The sequence below is a fragment of the Camelina sativa genome, unplaced genomic scaffold (assembly GCF_000633955.1).
Source record: "Camelina sativa cultivar DH55 unplaced genomic scaffold, Cs unpScaffold00430, whole genome shotgun sequence".
NCBI classification, from domain to species: domain Eukaryota; kingdom Viridiplantae; phylum Streptophyta; class Magnoliopsida; order Brassicales; family Brassicaceae; genus Camelina; species Camelina sativa.
This window is the reverse complement of record NW_010921700.1, coordinates 241,367-258,908: the sequence shown is the minus strand read 5'-3', so window position 1 is coordinate 258,908 and position 17,542 is coordinate 241,367. Positions and strand designations below refer to the sequence as shown.

The 17,542-nt window shown below is 39.7% G+C and overlaps 2 protein-coding genes across 2 annotated transcripts; both read right to left on the bottom strand.

The window, feature by feature from the left end:
* Positions 1-379: 379 nt before the first annotated feature.
* Positions 380-11,842, bottom strand: LOC104773055. The gene is made up of 5 exons (XM_010497604.1): positions 11,636-11,842; positions 11,049-11,563; positions 10,715-10,892; positions 10,468-10,630; positions 380-1,092 (listed from the first exon to the last, which is right to left on the bottom strand). Exons 1-5 carry the CDS (start codon positions 11,840-11,842, stop codon positions 380-382), a joined length of 1,776 nt encoding a protein of 591 aa, XP_010495906.1.
* Positions 11,843-12,140: 298 nt separating this feature from the next.
* Positions 12,141-14,427, bottom strand: LOC104773049 (nitrilase 2-like). Its single transcript, XM_010497597.2, has 5 exons — positions 14,245-14,427; positions 13,979-14,158; positions 13,040-13,333; positions 12,674-12,955; positions 12,141-12,579 (listed from the first exon to the last, which is right to left on the bottom strand). The coding sequence occupies exons 1-5, from the start codon at positions 14,375-14,377 to the stop codon at positions 12,449-12,451; spliced, it is 1,020 nt and encodes a 339-aa protein (XP_010495899.1). The 5' UTR covers positions 14,378-14,427; the 3' UTR covers positions 12,141-12,448.
* Positions 14,428-17,542: the final 3,115 nt, after the last annotated feature.

The window sequence follows — 17,542 nt, the reverse complement described above, 5'->3', positions numbered from 1 at the left end:
TAATGTATTTTTTCTGTGTGAGATGGAGACCACCAGCTGTGCGATAAGCTTCCATGCCAAGGAAGTAAGAAAGCTGACCAAGATCCTTAAGAGAGAACTTGACACCAAGAAAGTCAGTCACCTGCTTTAACTCTGTCATGGAAGAACCAATGATGATTATATCATAAACATAGACAAGAATGTAAATATATGAGGAGCCAGTGCGAAGAACAAAGAGAGAAGCATCAGCATGAGAGTTTTTGAAACCAAGGCTGACCAAAAAATCTTTGAGAGCATTGTACCAAGCACGTGGCGCTTGCTTCAAGCCATAAACCGCCTTCTTAAGACGACAAACATGGTGCGGTTTGTCTTTATCAACAAGACCCGGAGGCTGTAGCATTTACACTTCCTCATTGAGTGGTCCTTGGAGGAAGGCATTGTTAACGTCTAGCTGAAGAAGCGGCCAATTACGACCAACTGCAGTGCCAAGAACCGCACGAATGGTGGCATGCTTAACAACCAGACTAAAGGTATCATGATAGTCGAGGCCGGGTCGTTGATGAAAACCTTTTGCGACGAGGCGGGCTTTATACTTGTCAATGGAGCCGTCTGGTTTGCGTTTGATACGGAAGACCCATTTAGACCCGACAATATTCTTTACAAGGGAGCGATCAACCAAATCAAACGTATCGTTCCCCTTGAAAGCATCAGCCTCAGCATGGATTGCGTTCCTCCACTTCTCATCCTTGAGAGCCTGCACATGACTTACAGGTTCAACTTCTTTGAGAACAGCAGTGAGACCATATCGAGGATTTGGCTTCCGAATGTTGTCCTTTGCTCTAGTCTGCATAAGATGCGTGTTCTCGGGAGGTAGAGGAGCCAGTGGAGAGCTTGAAGAGGCTGAAACAGAGTCCTCTGCCACTGAGGACGCAGAGGAGGAAGCCGCAGGGGAGGAAGCAGGTGACGAATCATGTGGCGGCATTACAGTGGCAGCAGGTGAGGGATCTAAAGACGGGACCGCAGGAACAGTGAGTGACCGATCGAAGGTAGGAACGACAGAAGCTGAGAAGGAGTCGGAGGTAGGTGTTTCAGGAGATGAACAGGAAGTAGAGACTGTTTGCAGAGGGAAAGGGAAGACTGACTCAATGATATGTCTATATTTTGCCTCTCCTTAGCATATATTTATCATGCATTTAGCTAGGATAACTCATTGGTTTGCATCATTTTCAAGTCCTTTCTAGTGGTGGGCATTCGGGTATCGGTTCGGGTTCGGTTCGGGTAATTCGGATTTATAATTTCTATAATCATATAGGTATTATGGAAATTTCGGTTCGGGTTTGGTTCGGATTTTTGCGAGTTCGGGTCGGTTCGGGTATTTTATTAGAATACCGAAATATTTCTGATATTTTTTGGGTTCGGTTCGATATAAGTATTTTTACCCATTTAGAACCAAAATACCCATATATAACTAAAATACCCTATATATAAATTGAATAACTATATCAAATTTCATGAAGTTATAACTAAAAAATCATACCAAAATAACTAAACCAATTCTATATACAGTCTACAGAATCAAATCTTCCGCAGATATAGCCATATAGATAGTGGAGAGTGGAGACGAACTGATAAATACGATTATTTTTCTTCAATGCAATCTCAACTGATAAACACAGATTACATATTTGAATTGATAAACAACATAGATTTGGATATATATGGGTACTAATTTGGTATCGGTTCGGATCGGGTATTACCCGATACCCAAAAGTATTTACAATTAAGATCCAACTAATACTTTGGGGAAGATCCATACCCGATCCAAACCGGAGTTTTTTGGTTCGATTCCAATACAGATATTTCGGGTCGGGTATTTTGCCCAGGCCTAGTCCTTTCTATACACTTTGCATGTTTAGGTAGTTTTTGCATCATCCTTGCATACATTGTGCATTTCGGAGTATTTCAGGTATTTAGGAGCTGTTAGAAGCGCATCACTCGACTCATCCGCTGCACAACACTCCTGGAACCGTCTCTCGAGCCAATCTCACAACACTTCCAGGAAAAGTCAACCGAGCCATCTCCGGGAAGCATCAACCGAGCCATCCGTTCGAGCCGTTCCACTTGAGTGGGATTTAGCTTTCGACGTCTTCATCAAAGTTGTAGGGAATTGAGTTATATTTCCAACACCGTTTATTTCAAGCCAATCGGAGGTGTGGTTCAAGAGTTATCATCGTTTTAGTGGATGCGTATACACCACGCTCGAGCCATGCTCCCCCGCCACGCACTCCAGCTTGTCTGATCGAGCCATGCTTCCCCGCCATGCACTCCAGATTGTCTGATCGAGCCATGCTCCCTCGCCACACACTCCAGCTTGTTTGATCGAACCATCAATAGTTGGTTTCTCCTTCAACAAAGTTGTTCATCTTATTTTTATCTACCTAATAATACTTGTTTCAATGTTTTCTGTGTTTGCATCCTTGACGATGATTTTCGGATCTGAGTAGTGTGGTAGTTCTTGAGGATGGGATATATTAGGTGGAGGATCTTAAGATGTAGGGTGTTTAAGCTTGATATGTATGATTCCCTTATGGACTAGAGTTAGAATTGCTAGTTTCTCTCTGATCAATTAGAACTAGGTTCGAGACATTNACCGTCTCTCGAGCCAATCTCACAACACTTCCAGGAAAAGTCAACCGAGCCATCTCCGGGAAGCATCAACCGAGCCATCCGTTCGAGCCGTTCCACTTGAGTGGGATTTAGCTTTCGACGTCTTCATCAAAGTTGTAGGGAATTGAGTTATATTTCCAACACCGTTTATTTCAAGCCAATCGGAGGTGTGGTTCAAGAGTTATCATCGTTTTAGTGGATGCGTATACACCACGCTCGAGCCATGCTCCCCCGCCACGCACTCCAGCTTGTCTGATCGAGCCATGCTTCCCCGCCATGCACTCCAGATTGTCTGATCGAGCCATGCTCCCTCGCCACACACTCCAGCTTGTTTGATCGAACCATCAATAGTTGGTTTCTCCTTCAACAAAGTTGTTCATCTTATTTTTATCTACCTAATAATACTTGTTTCAATGTTTTCTGTGTTTGCATCCTTGACGATGATTTTCGGATCTGAGTAGTGTGGTAGTTCTTGAGGATGGGATATATTAGGTGGAGGATCTTAAGATGTAGGGTGTTTAAGCTTGATATGTATGATTCCCTTATGGACTAGAGTTAGAATTGCTAGTTTCTCTCTGATCAATTAGAACTAGGTTCGAGACATTTCCACACCCAAAAGGTGTTTGATGAAATGTCTGACCAACTAGTGCCAGAGACTTACGTTCCTAGCCTAAGAGATTAGTTGTCTAGGATGTTTGTTGACGTGAATGAACTTGTTTGTCATGCATGCTCAACCACGTTTCTCTACCGAGAGCTAGGTATGGAAGTGGTTGAGTCTGAGTAGCTTTTGCCAAGAGATTGGATTAGCTAAGTTGTGATGTTCATTGTTTACGGATAGTTTGCTTGTGGTATGCTAAACACTCTGTAGACTAGGATACTCCACCAACATCAATTACCCCATCCTTAGGACTTCTTTCTTTCTGATTTTTATTACATTCCTGGAACTGTTTCGTTTGTTCATGCTTAGAATCGTTTTCGGTTTCACTTATTCTTGTTTGGTACTTGTCATACATTTTCGTTTATGATTTTGTGATTCGTTTCCATTTTGTATTTTTACCATTCTAGGATTGTTAGAAAAATACTCTTTTTGAATTGGCTTAACTTGTGATTGCTTGATTGCATCTCAATTGTTAGTAAAGTTTCCCAACTGGATTGACACCTTAAGTATTACAATTGCATAAGGTTAATTGAACCTGCTTGGATAGACACACAAAAATCCTAGTATCAATTTGGCGCCGTTGCCATTTGGGATTCGACGAAATCAATCGGTTGCAATGCCCACGACAAGCTCGTACTTCCAACGATCATCCCGTACCAGTCACTATGGAAAAACAGAATGAACCACATCCGGGACCGCGAAACATTGGTGTTGGGAATGCACCAAACACTCATACTCAGTGTGCTGGAATCGTCCCTTCCACCGTGTAGAACAACAACTTCGTAATCAAAGTTGTCTGATCTCCATGATCCAAGGAAACAAGTTCCACGGGTTACCTATGGAGGATCCACTCGACCACTTGGACAAGTTCGACTGTCTGTGCAGTCTCACCAAGATCAACGACGTGAGTGAGGATGGTTACAAGTTGCGCCTCTTCCCATTCTCCTTGGAGACAAGGCTCATCAATGGGAGAAAAACCTTCCCAAGGGATCAATCACCACCTGGGATGGTTGCAAGAAAGTGTTCTTGGCCAAGTTCTTCTCCAACTCCAGAACAGCACATCTTAGGAATGAGATTTCTAGCTTTACTCAGAAGAGCTCAGAATCATTCTGTGAAGCCTGGGAGCGTTTCAAGGGTTACCACAGCCAGTGTCCACACCATGGTTTCAGGAATGAGTCTTTGCTGAGCACTCTCTACCGTGGTGTACTACCAAAGATACGTATGCTGCTTGACACTGCTTCTAACGGTAATTTCTTGAACAAAGACGTTGAGGAAGGATGGCAACTGGTTGAGAATCTCGCTCAGTCTGACGGCAACTACAATGAGGATTATGACCGCACAGTTCGCGGCGACGCTGGGTCTGAGGAGAAGTACAAGAGGGACCTTAAGAATGTCAATGACAAGCTTGACCGCTTCTTGCTAAGTCAGCAACAGACTGTCCATTTCATATTTGAGGATGACCCTTTTCAAGTTCAGGATGGGAAGTGTGAGCAGTCTGAAGCAATCAACTACGTCCAGAATCAAGGTGGATACAACAAGGGTTATAACCCCTACAAGACGAACCCCAATTTGCCTTACCGGAGCACCAATGTTGCAAATCCACAAGATCATGTGTACCCTCCTCAGCAGCAACAACAAGGTCCGCAAAAACCTTTTGTTCATTACAATCAAGGATTCGTGCCTAAGCAACAGTTCCAGCAAAGTTCTCACGCTCCTTCTGGACTACCACCAGGATTTTCACCTCAACAAGTTCAACCTACTCAAGCTCCAGATCAAGAAATGAAGCACATGCTGCAACAACTTCTTCAAGGTCAAGCTAGTGGTTCTCTGGATACTGCTAAGAAGTTTGCTGAACTCAGTCAGCGGATGGAATGTTCTTACAATGATCTGAATGTCAAGTTTGAAGCTCTTAACTCCAAGATGAAGTATATGGAAGGCAAGACTGTTTCTACTTCTACCCCAACAACTGGCCAACTACCTGGAAAAGCAGTTCAAAACCCCAGGGACTATGCTACTATGCATGCCATCACCACCCAAGCTGTAGATGTATGGCTCACTGAGGACACTGAGAGTTTAGATAGAGAGGAATTTCTTCAATATGAAGTTCAGATAAAGGATCCTGTCGAGGTGCTCAAGGATCCAATTAATTCAGCCAAGCAATATGATCCTGAAGCTACTAAAGACCCACTGCTCCCAAGGATAAACCTGTGAGATTCATTCCTCCACCATACAAGCCACCTCTACCATTTCCAGTGAGGTTTAAGAAGCAGCTTACTGAGAAGTACAAAGCTCTGTTCGAAAACCAAGTCAAGGAGATTGAACTTAGGATGCCTTTGCTTGATGCATTTGCACTTGTGCCTCAATATCAAAAGTTTTTAACTGACTTGGTAACCGAAAAGACCAAAGAGAAGGAGGAGATAGCTAAAGGAGCTCAAGCTAAGGCTCTGGAAGATGAGAGGGTAGGGCATGACATAGGTGGGGTTATTCATGAATGCAAGGCTGTCATTCAGAAGATGATTATCCCAAAGAAGCTAGAGGACCCTGGTTCTTTCACCTTGCCTTGTTCTCTAGGTCCATTGGCCTTCAAAAAGTGCCTATGTGATCTTGGTGCTTCAGTAAGCCTCATGCCACTGTCTGTAGCTCAGAGGCTAGGATTCAACGAATACAAGTCATGCAACCTCCGCTTAATATTGGCTGATAGGACTACTAGATTGCCTCATGGTCTATTAAAGAACTTGCCCATCAAAATTGGACAAGCTGAGATTCCTACTGACTTTGTAGTGCTAGGAATGGATGAAGAGCCTAAAGATCCACTAATCCTAGGAAGACCTTTCTTAGCTACAGTTGGCGCAGTCATTGATGTCAAGAATGGGATGATTGATCTCAATCTGGGTAAAAACTTCACGATGAAGTTTGATATCAGGGATTCTAGGAAGAAACCAACTATTGATGGACATACCTTTGTGATTGAAGAGAAAGATCAAAAATCTGGGTTTGACATCTTTGAGGATGTGAATGAGGCAGAAACTGAGGTTTTGGTAACCAAAGAGAAAACTCAAAGTGTCACTCGACCATTCTCCAAATCGAGTGCAGTCGTTACCCTCCCTAAGCGTCAAGACCTGCTTTCTAAACCTCACCAACCGCAAGAGTCAAGTCCTCCCGCGCTTGACAGTTTGTATGAACTCCACAATACTCAGATTCTAAGGGATTCAGTGAAAGAGTTAACAGCTATGGTGAAAGAGATGAGTGGGCAAATCAAGAAGCTCTAAGGTACAATGAGAAGTCCTCCTCCAAGGAAATTAAGGAGGAGGTTTGGGATAATGAAGAAGAAGGAGACCATCTAAGTCTCTAACTTTTTACCCTAGTCANTTGATCTCAATCTGGGTAAAAACTTCAAGATGAAGTTTGACATCAAGAGTTCTAAGAAGAAACCAACTATTGATGGGCAGACCTTCGTGATTGAAGAGAAAGATCATAAAGTTGGGTTTGACATCTTTGAGAGTGTGAATGAGGCAGAAACTGAGGTTTTGGTAACCAAAGAGAAAACTCAAAGTGTCACTCGACCATTCTCCAACTCGAGTGCAGTCGTTACCCTCCCTAAGCGTCAAGACCTGCTTTCTAAACCTCACCAACCGCAAGAGTCAAGTCCTCCCGCGCTTGACAGTTTGTATGAACTCCACAATACTCAGATTCTAAGGGATTCAGTGAAAGAGTTAACAGCTATGGTGAAAGAGATGAGTGGGCAAATCAAGAAGCTCTAAGGTACAATGAGAAGTCCTCCTCCAAGGAAATTAAGGAGGAGGTTTGGGATAATGAAGAAGAAGGAGACCATCTAAGTCTCTAACTTTTTACCCTAGTCAAATGAGTTCAACGACATTGCTTAGCTCGATTCACGGTTCTCTGTTAATAAATGTTAAAGGAAATGATTGATATGATTGCATGTGTAGAAAAAAATATAGAGTTCCTTCACCATGCATCATAGAACTAAAAAAAAGGACCTTGATTTTAACTATTTTATTTAGCATATTTTAGGTTCTGAGACCCCATCTTCACACATCTCTTCCACAGTGGCGGACGCACGTTGACCGTGGGTGTGGCACGTGCCCCACTCTATTTTTTTGTTTTTCCTTGAATAAATAGTGTAATATTTATTTATATACCCACTAATTTAATTATTAGTCGTACTAGTGCCCCATACTAATTATTTATCTGCATCCGCCCCTGCTCTTCCATACTCTGTTCTTGATTGTTTGCTTGAGGGCAAGCAAAGAGTAAATTTGGGGGAGTTGATCTGTCTATATTTTGCCTCTCCTTAGCATATATTTATCATGCATTTAGCTAGGATAACTCATTGGTTTGCATCATTTTCTAGTCCTTTCTATACACTTTGCATGTTTAGGTAGTTCTTGCATCATCCTTGCATACCTTGTGCATTTCGGAGTATTTCAGGTATTTAGGAGACGTTGGAAGCGCATCACTCGACCCATCCGCTGCACAACACTCCCGGAACCGTCTCTCGAGCCAATCTCACAACACTTCCAGGAAGCGTCAACCGAACCATCTCCGGGAAGCATCAACCGAGCCATCCGTTCGAGCCGTTCTACTAGAGTGGGATTTAGCTTTCAACGTCTTCATCAAAGTTATAGGGAATTTCAATATATTTCCAACACCGTTTATTTCAAGCCAATCGGAGGTGTGGTTCAAGATTTATCATCGTTTTAGTGGATGCGTATACACCACGCTCGAGCCATGCTCCCCCGCCATGCACTCCAGCTTTTTTGATCGAGCCATGCTCCCCCGCTACGCACTCCAGCTTGTTTGATCGAGCCATGCTCCCCCACCACGCACGCCAGCTTGTCTGATCGAGCCATGCTTCCCCGCCGCGCACTCCAGCTTGTTTGATCGAGCCATGCTCCCCGCCTCGCACTCCAGCTTGTCTGATCGAGCCATGCTACTCAGCCGTCCGTCTGAGCCATGATGACATTGCATTCCATTCGACGCGCACAGACTCGATCGCACATGTCGGGAAGAAAGACGTTTGGTTTCACACGCTTCAGGAGATTACCGAACCGACGCTTTACCTTGTCGTTTTAAGTTTTAGGGCTTTCCATGTTGGACTACTATATATACATTTTGTTAAGTCTTTGCTGAGACATATTATCTTTTATCTCATATTGTTTTCTTTCCTAGAAAGTTTTAAGCTAGCCACAAAAATACGTTCTGAGACTTGTATTCCGATATCTTTGAGATTTATTCAGATTTTGCATTTGATTCCTTCTACAAAGTTGTTCATCTTATTTTTATCTACCTAATAATGCTTGTTTCAATGTCTCTATGTTTGCATCCTTGACNCCCGCCACGCACTCCAGCTTGTCTGATCGAGCCATGCTTCCCCGCCATGCACTCCAGATTGTCTGATCGAGCCATGCTCCCTCGCCACACACTCCAGCTTGTTTGATCGAACCATCAATAGTTGGTTTCTCCTTCAACAAAGTTGTTCATCTTATTTTTATCTACCTAATAATACTTGTTTCAATGTTTTCTGTGTTTGCATCCTTGACGATGATTTTCGGATCTGAGTAGTGTGGTAGTTCTTGAGGATGGGATATATTAGGTGGAGGATCTTAAGATGTAGGGTGTTTAAGCTTGATATGTATGATTCCCTTATGGACTAGAGTTAGAATTGCTAGTTTCTCTCTGATCAATTAGAACTAGGTTCGAGACATTTCCACACCCAAAAGGTGTTTGATGAAATGTCTGACCAACTAGTGCCAGAGACTTACGTTCCTAGCCTAAGAGATTAGTTGTCTAGGATGTTTGTTGACGTGAATGAACTTGTTTGTCATGCATGCTCAACCACGTTTCTCTACCGAGAGCTAGGTATGGAAGTGGTTGAGTCTGAGTAGCTTTTGCCAAGAGATTGGATTAGCTAAGTTGTGATGTTCATTGTTTACGGATAGTTTGCTTGTGGTATGTTAAACACTCTGTAGACTAGGATACTCCACCGACATCAATTACCCCATCCTTAGGACTTCTTTCTTTCTGATTTTTATTACATTCCTGGAACTGTTTCGTTTGTTCATGCTTAGAATCATTTTCGGTTTCACTTATTCTTGTTCGGTACTTGTCATACATTTTTGTTTATGATTCTTGGATTCGTTTCCGTTTTGTATTTTGACCATTCTAGGATTGTTAGAAAAACACTCATTTTGAACCGGCTTAAGTTGTGATTGCTTGATTGCATCTCAATTGTTAGTAAAGTTTCCCAATTGGATTGACACCTTAAGTATTACAATTGCATAAGGTTAATTGAACCTGCTAGGATAGACACACAAAAATCCTAGTATCACTCGACAAACTGAACGTGACGAGAGACATAAATACGAGAGGTAGAGACATCTAAGTAAAGGTAGGCACTCTGAGTGAGAGAGTATCCTAGAAAGACACAAGGTGTGGATTTTGGACTGAATTTGTTGTGACCATATGGGCGAATCCATGGATAACACAGACAGCCAAAGGTTCTAAGTTTGGTGTAGTTTGGTTCAGTCCTAAAGAGTAAGCGATAAGGAGAAAACTAAGATAGGTTTGGAGTTGTTTGACGGTTAATAAGATAAACGGCAGTAGCAAAGGAGTATGTCCAGTAAGTGTTTGGGATGGAAGCATGAGTGAGAAGAGAGAGACCTGTTTCAACAATGTGGCGATGTTTTCTCTCAGCCATGCCATTATGCTCAGGAGTGTGGGGAGGAGATGTGAAATGGGAAATTCCATGTGTTGCCAAAAAATGCTTGAGAGCAAGGAACTCTCCTCCATTATCCAAAAAAAGCATGGTAATTTTTGTGTTGAAACGGTTCTCTACAAGAGCTTTGAATATGGTAAAAAATTAAGCAACCTGTGACTTTTGTTTGAGAGGGTACAACCATGTGTATCTTGTGTAATGATCCACAAAGATCACATAGTACTTGTAACCATCAATAGAGACCACAAGAGAGGTCCAAACATCAGAAAAAGTATGTCAAGAGGAGCTTGTGATTTTAAAGAAGAAGTATAGAAAGGTAACTTATGACTTTTATTGATAGAACAAGAGTTGCAAAACAAATGAGATGACAATGAAGTAGAAGTAGGTAAAGAAAACTTAGAAATAATATGATGTAAGGTTTGAAGACTCGGATGGCCTAATCTAGAATGCCATGAGGAAGGAGACACCTTGGAGCAACTAAAAGCAGAAACAGAGGTTGAGAGAGTGTTTAGGACGGTGATCGGCCACTCATAGACACCCTCATTGGCCTTGCCACTAAGAAGTGTTGTCCCCGTGCGTAGATCCTTCACCTGAAACGTAAAAGGACACAGTTGAATCATCACATTGTTAGTTTGACAAAGTTTGTTGGCAGAGATTAAATTCTTTTTCATCACAGGAACACAGAGAATATCAGTAAGCTTAAGAGTCCTATGTTGAGAGGGTAGAGAGATAAAACCAGAGTGAGTTATGGGGAGATTGGAGCCATTGCCAACCATGACATTCTCGCCACCAGTGTACGGAGCATGGAGTGAGAGATTGGATAGATCACTAGCAATATGATGAGAAGCAGCACTGTCAAGGAGCCATGGAGAGAGATCAAGATGCAGAGAACTTGTGGTGTGATGAGCCTGAGGTTGTTGTTGTTGCCATTGAGGCGTTGGAAGCGGTAAGTGGGGTGCAGACCAGGGAGCAGGACCACGATAGGGAGCAGAGTATTGTGGTGATTACGAAGGAGCTGGAGAAGGTGATCTGAATTGTGGGCAACGGCGAGCACCATGTCCCTGGACGCCACAGATTTGACACTTCCCGAGATATGGTCGGGAAGGACGAAATCCACCCCGAGAAGGGTTGTAGCCACCACGTAAAGACGGATGAGACGGTCGAGGGGAGAACTGAGTAGCATTCACTGTTACCGGAGCAGAGAGATCAGATTTTCCAGAAGCCTTGAGTGCATTCTCCCGGTTGATGATCTTTTCATGAAGTTCAGGGATTGAGATTGGCGTGTCACGACCTTGAATCATCTCGATAACGACTCTGTAGTCTTCTCCAAGGCCAGAAGTGATGTAGTCAAGAAGATCTTCATGAGGAAGAGGGGCATCAAGTAAAGCAAGTTTGTCAGACTTGTCAATGATGTCGCGCATATAATCATGGATATACTTGTTTCCTTTGGAAATATCCTTGAGCTGGTCCCTGATCTGACGGATGTGACCACGAGATGATTTCCCATAAGTGCTAGAGAGAGTCTGCTAGAGATCCCATGTTGTTGTAGTACGAGCAACAATCGGTTGAACAGAGAGGGAGAGGGAACCAAGGACAGCGCTGAAGAGGAGCTTGTCTTGACGTTTCCAGGCTGCAAGGTTTGGATTTGGTTGAGTTTCAGCAGTAGCAGTGGTGATTGTTTCAGCAGGTGTATTGTCTTCATCGCTGATGAAGACATGAAGATCATGAGCCTCAAGGAGAGATCGGATTTGCAGGCGCCAAGTGATGAAGTTGTTTGGCGTGAGTTTGGTGATGTTGGCCATGTTAAGAGAGATCAAGGTTTTAGCAGGCTCAGAGATGTTAAAAACAGGAGAAGATTCAGAAGAGGTAGAAGAAATTTCGGATGTCATGATGAACTTGACAGAGATTGCAGAGAGAAACAAGAACAATGATGAACAAAAAAAAAANAAAAAAAAAAAAAAAAAAAAAAATCGATGAAAGATTTTAGAGATATTAGGCTTTCGGATCAGTGCTCTGATACCATGTAGAAAGTTGTGGAAGATGATTTTATTATTCACATGACCAACATATTTATACAAGAGTTTGTAGTTATCACAAACATAAGATAAACCAAGATCTTTATAAGATAATGACTGTACAGATTGAAGTAAATCATATCTGCACTAATAAATAGCAGGCACAATCTTGAAATACAGGAGAAGAGAACCGATTGGTTTCTCAAACATAGATCTTACCCTATCCAATTGGTCCTTTCCATTATTGAAAAAAAAAAAAGATAAACAGAATTTAGCATAAAATTTGAACTTGACTCCTTCATATGACTAACATTAACTGAGGAATCACATAATGTTTTATTATTTGTTTGAGTATCCTCTGCTTTCTCCACCTTTGACACAAATATTAACTGGTTACTCCACCTTTGACACAAATATAACTGGTTTCTTCGGGTGCTCATTAACGGTCAAGCTGAGAACATCTGGCTTGGAGTAATGTCCGACCACGTCAAAGTATAACTTGGCTCTAGCTATCTCACCAAGATCTGGATGAAAACAAATAACGTTAACGATATGGTTAGCTCAAGAAATTTGATATAGCCTAAGATGAAAATTAAAGAAAAGTATATATATTTCTACCAAGATCAGCTGTGATGAGACCCTCTGATTCAAAGTTTGGTCCGGCGAGAACCTGTCCCAAAGGTGAAATAATGACACTTCCGCCTTGGGAGACGATAGCATCGTGTTCTTTGTTGTTGTCCAAGTCGGTAAACAAGTAATCAGGATGCTCAGGGAAATCTTTACGCTGACAGAATTGGCATGCTGACAACACGAAACATCCACCTTCCATCGCAATGTGAAGCATGGACGATTGCCATTCCTTATAACCATCAGCAGTAGGTGCACAATAAATCTCAATGCCTACAGCCCAAAAATCAAATATTTTTTAGGGAATCTTGTTTCAAAAGGCTAGATGTGGCGCACTACACTGAATTAAAAGCTTACCTTTGGCATACAATGCAGTTCTGTAGAGGGGCATCCTATTCTCCCAGCAAATAGCAGCACCTAGCTTGCCAATGGGAGTGTCGTAAACGGGGATGGTTGATCCGTCCCCTTGACCCCATATGCAACGTTCCAAAGTTGTGGGCATGAGTTTACGGTGCTTACCCAAGAACTGACCTTGTGGACTGAAGAAAAGAGCTGTGCAATAGAGTGTATACCCATCCTTCTCTATCGCTCCCATTACCAAGTACACATTGTTCTTCCCTGCCAAGTCTGCTAATGTTTCTACTTCAGGGCCTGCAGGTTCATCACAAAACCAAAACAAAGGAAAAGAGGGAGAGTATCATATTAATAAATCTTTATACATTTTAAAAGTATAACAAAAAATACCATGCTTCGCAAAGGATCCGGTTTTATGCATATATATTAAAGTAAATAAAAAAGCGGTGTTAACTACAATAAATTGGTTACTACTGTATCTATAATAAATTCACTAGGGGTAGTGCAAAAATCCTAATAGTTCAATTTGAAGATAATGTAAACTTTAAAACATGTATGATGTAAAATATATGAATCCATATATTGGTATATGACCCCTTAGCTTACCCTTTGGCCACGGATAAAGAAAAATTAATTGAGAACGGTAACCCAATTTGCAAGTGACAGATACCATCCAATACAAGGAATAGTCGGATATATAACGAATCGAGGATGAATCAATGAATATCTGAATATTCAAGGTCTGAATATTCGTATTTTTCGGGACCATATAGGGGTAGATCTTAAGATCGGGTGGTGTATTGTGTGAGTACTTGGATAACTAAGCACAGAAAAATTAACGTTTATCATATTTGTTGATTGGAAAAGGCTATGTATTAATGAATCATTTTAAACTTAACTTTGCGAAAAAAAGAAAAAAAAGAAAAGTTAGTCAACGGTTACCAGGAACTTGAATGGCAGAAGCATGGTACTTGCGGAACTCATCACGGCCTTCTTCGTTGAAAACGCCCACAGCCATACCGAACCTAAAACCGCGAGGATATCCGCCAATAAACGCCTCCGGGAACACCACCAGCTCCGATCCTTTGCTCGCTGCCTCTACGATATACTTCTTGGCCTTTTCTATAAATTTCAAGCACTTAGAGCGTTACATAAATTTAACATAGCTAAAGCATGGAAATCAAGGAGATGGCTAGCTAGACTATTACCTAGAGTGGCGGGTGTATCGTTGTAGACGGTGGAGGCTTGGACAATGGTAGCTCGTACACTGGAGGGTGAGGCAACACCGTTAAACTTAGTTGCGTTTTTCAGAGTTGACATGATTTCTTCCGTACTAGACATATCAACTCAAGCTTTTGTTTTACGTTGGTGTGGTGACGCTGCGAGACTTGAGAGGCAATTATATAGACTTTTCTTTTGCTTTTCTTATTTTACTATTGGTTAATATGTGAGAGAAGATAAGATTATGTGGATTCTCCACCTCATACACTGGCCAGAGAAAAAACATACCATATTGACATATTCTATGCACGGTTTTTTTCTATTTTCGTACGATCTACTCTTTTTATTTTTTCCCTTTTTCGTTTTCTTTTTACTATTTTTTCGTATGATCCTATCTCACAATTTGAATATAATTATCTTTTTTTTTGGGATGATATAATAAGAAATGTATATATATATATATATATATATATATTATTTACTAATACTATATAGTCATCGCAACTAAATTTAAAACTATGAACTTATGAGAAAAAAGTTACACCGCACAGCAGTGGTCCAATGGTAACGGAGAATTGGGGAAAGGTTGAAAGGAACTAACCCAGGTTTGATCCACTCTGGAAATAAAATCGTAGTTGTGTGGGAAGTCTGTCAGTTGGGCCTTGACCCAATTGGTTTATCTGGTAGTCAGAAATACAGGCAGTCTGACTATCCTCTAGCATTAGTCGGAAAGCATTCTAAATTCGGGACAGACATTGTGATGATCCTTTAGGGAAAAGTCCACTTTGAAGCATTTCGGTGCGTTTCTACCGAGGCTGACCGGATCAGCCAATAGGATTTATCAAAAAAAAAATAGAAAAAAGAAATTACACATTACTATCTCATTGTCGGCAGTGCCAATTTATGTCAGAACATCCTTGAAGGAATGTAAATAGACTCAAGACCATAATTTTCAACTATACACGGTAAAACATTTCAAAAGTTTTTGAGTACTACACCTTATGATAAGTCTAGTTAATGTGAAATGATATATATAAAAAGTATGATAGTCTAAATTTAATGTGGGGTTACATGCTATGATCATAACTGTATGTATAATGCTTTTTCCTAACATTATGTACATTTTTAATTATTGGTTTATATATATTGAAAGAACTTGAAAACGGCGGAGATGTTTTGTAAAACTGATACTTTACTTGATTGAATAATTAGGTTTTTACAGACTCTTTTATATACACTTTTGGAACACTCTAAAATCCTATGACAAGTAAACTTTATCTTGATCGACAGCTGTGACTGATGAGTCACCAGAAGAGGATTCTAGAACGCTGAATTTGTTGTGGAGAGGAACCATTGTTGCCTTCTCCGTACATTCCTTACTCTGTTTCGACCGTTGCTTCTTTGTTTGTTTGTGTTGAATCAAACAGAGTGATTGGGCTTGGGCCTTGTCTTTGTGTGGATCTGGTGGTGGGCTCTCCTCTACATATATATATGTGCATATTGCAATAGTGGTTGAAAATTATAACCACGTAAAGAGGTGCATGTATGCACATAATAAACCATTATTAATGTAAGGATGTACTTCTGTGGGAAAAGAGAAAAGGTGTTCTTTTTGTAATATTCCCTCCATTTTATATTATTTGTCATTTTAGATAATTTCACACATATTAAGAAAACCATTTAATTTTTTATTTTATCCTTTATTAATATATTTTTTATTTGTTTTAAGTAATTAATAAGTTAAAAGTGAAGGATAAGACAATTTGATTGATAAGACAGAAAATTTGATTGATAAAATTGCATCGTAAACATAAAACGACAAATAAAATGAAACAAAAAATTTCCTCTAGAATGACAAGTAAAAAAACCGGATAGAATATAAAAGAAAATTACAATTAAGACAGAAAAAGAAACATAATTGCCATTAAAAGAGAGATTAAGGCCAGTAAAATAAAACATTAAAGAAGAAAGATTTTTTTTTTTTTTTTTTTCTGTTTTTTCTAAACCAATGAAGAAGGATTTGTAACTGCTATTTTAGTGATTAATCTAACCATAAACACTCTTTGATTTTAGTCAAGTCAAAGACATGGAAGAGAAATCCTTATGCATAATCTAGTACCACAAACACTCTTTGATTTTTTTCCTCGTTTTGACGAATCACTAAAATCGCAGTTACAAAGATGAAATAAAATATAAGTCTCAAGATGATATAGATATAGATATGATTTAATACCATAAACACTCTTTTATAAAGAACAAAAAGACTAACCATAATCTGTTTTATTTTATTATGATCGATGTATAGCGATGATTGAATCCACACTTTCTTTTATGGTTAGATTAAATCAAAATCAAACCAACAACAGCAAAATCTTTGGCCTCACCACTCATAAAATTACACATTACTACCAAAAAAAATCATCTGAAGACCATAATTTATCTTTTTAGAGCATCGTTGAAGGAAAGTAAATCAACTGAATACCGTAATTTTCAACATTTACGGTAATACAAAACTATTTCGATTTTTTTTTTTCAACCTTAACATTAAAATAAATTAAAAAGTGACTCCAAAGTTGGTTGCCCAAACTGGAGCAAAAGAGTTTACAAATGAAACTTCAGTAATTAATGTGAATTTGATATATATGTCTTGATAATTTGTCTTGATAATCCTTCTTTCTAACTTCGTAAGTTACAAAATTATATATATATAACTAAAATTTGTAGCCGCACACGCGCGGATTTTAATTTAAAATAGTTTCTATCAATAAAATTTTTTGAGTTCAAATACAATCATTCAAAATTTTCAGTATAAATCTATATAAATACTAAATTTACTTTACCAAGTGATATACAACATATATATTGTTGAAAATAATATTTATTTATTAATAAAAATCATTGAATAAATATAGTCATTTGAAGTTTAAAAGATAAATCTATATAAAAGCCATACTTATTTTACTAATCTATATATAACATATATTGTCTATTGTTGCAATAATATTTTTTGGCAAATCAACAATATATCACATGGTAACAAAAAATAATTTAAAAATCTAAGTGGAAGAATTAATAATCTTCTGACCTTTTACCCCTAGAAGATTTCAATCTATATTCATATCCAATGAAAACTTATTTTTAAAAGTTCTAATGTCGAATATCGATGGTTGACCTAATTATAGAGATTATTTAAACATATTGATATCCCACATTAAATGTACCAACTAATTCTGCTCATAGGCTAGTTCTGACTAAATATACAAAGTTTCATAAACATTTTTAGTG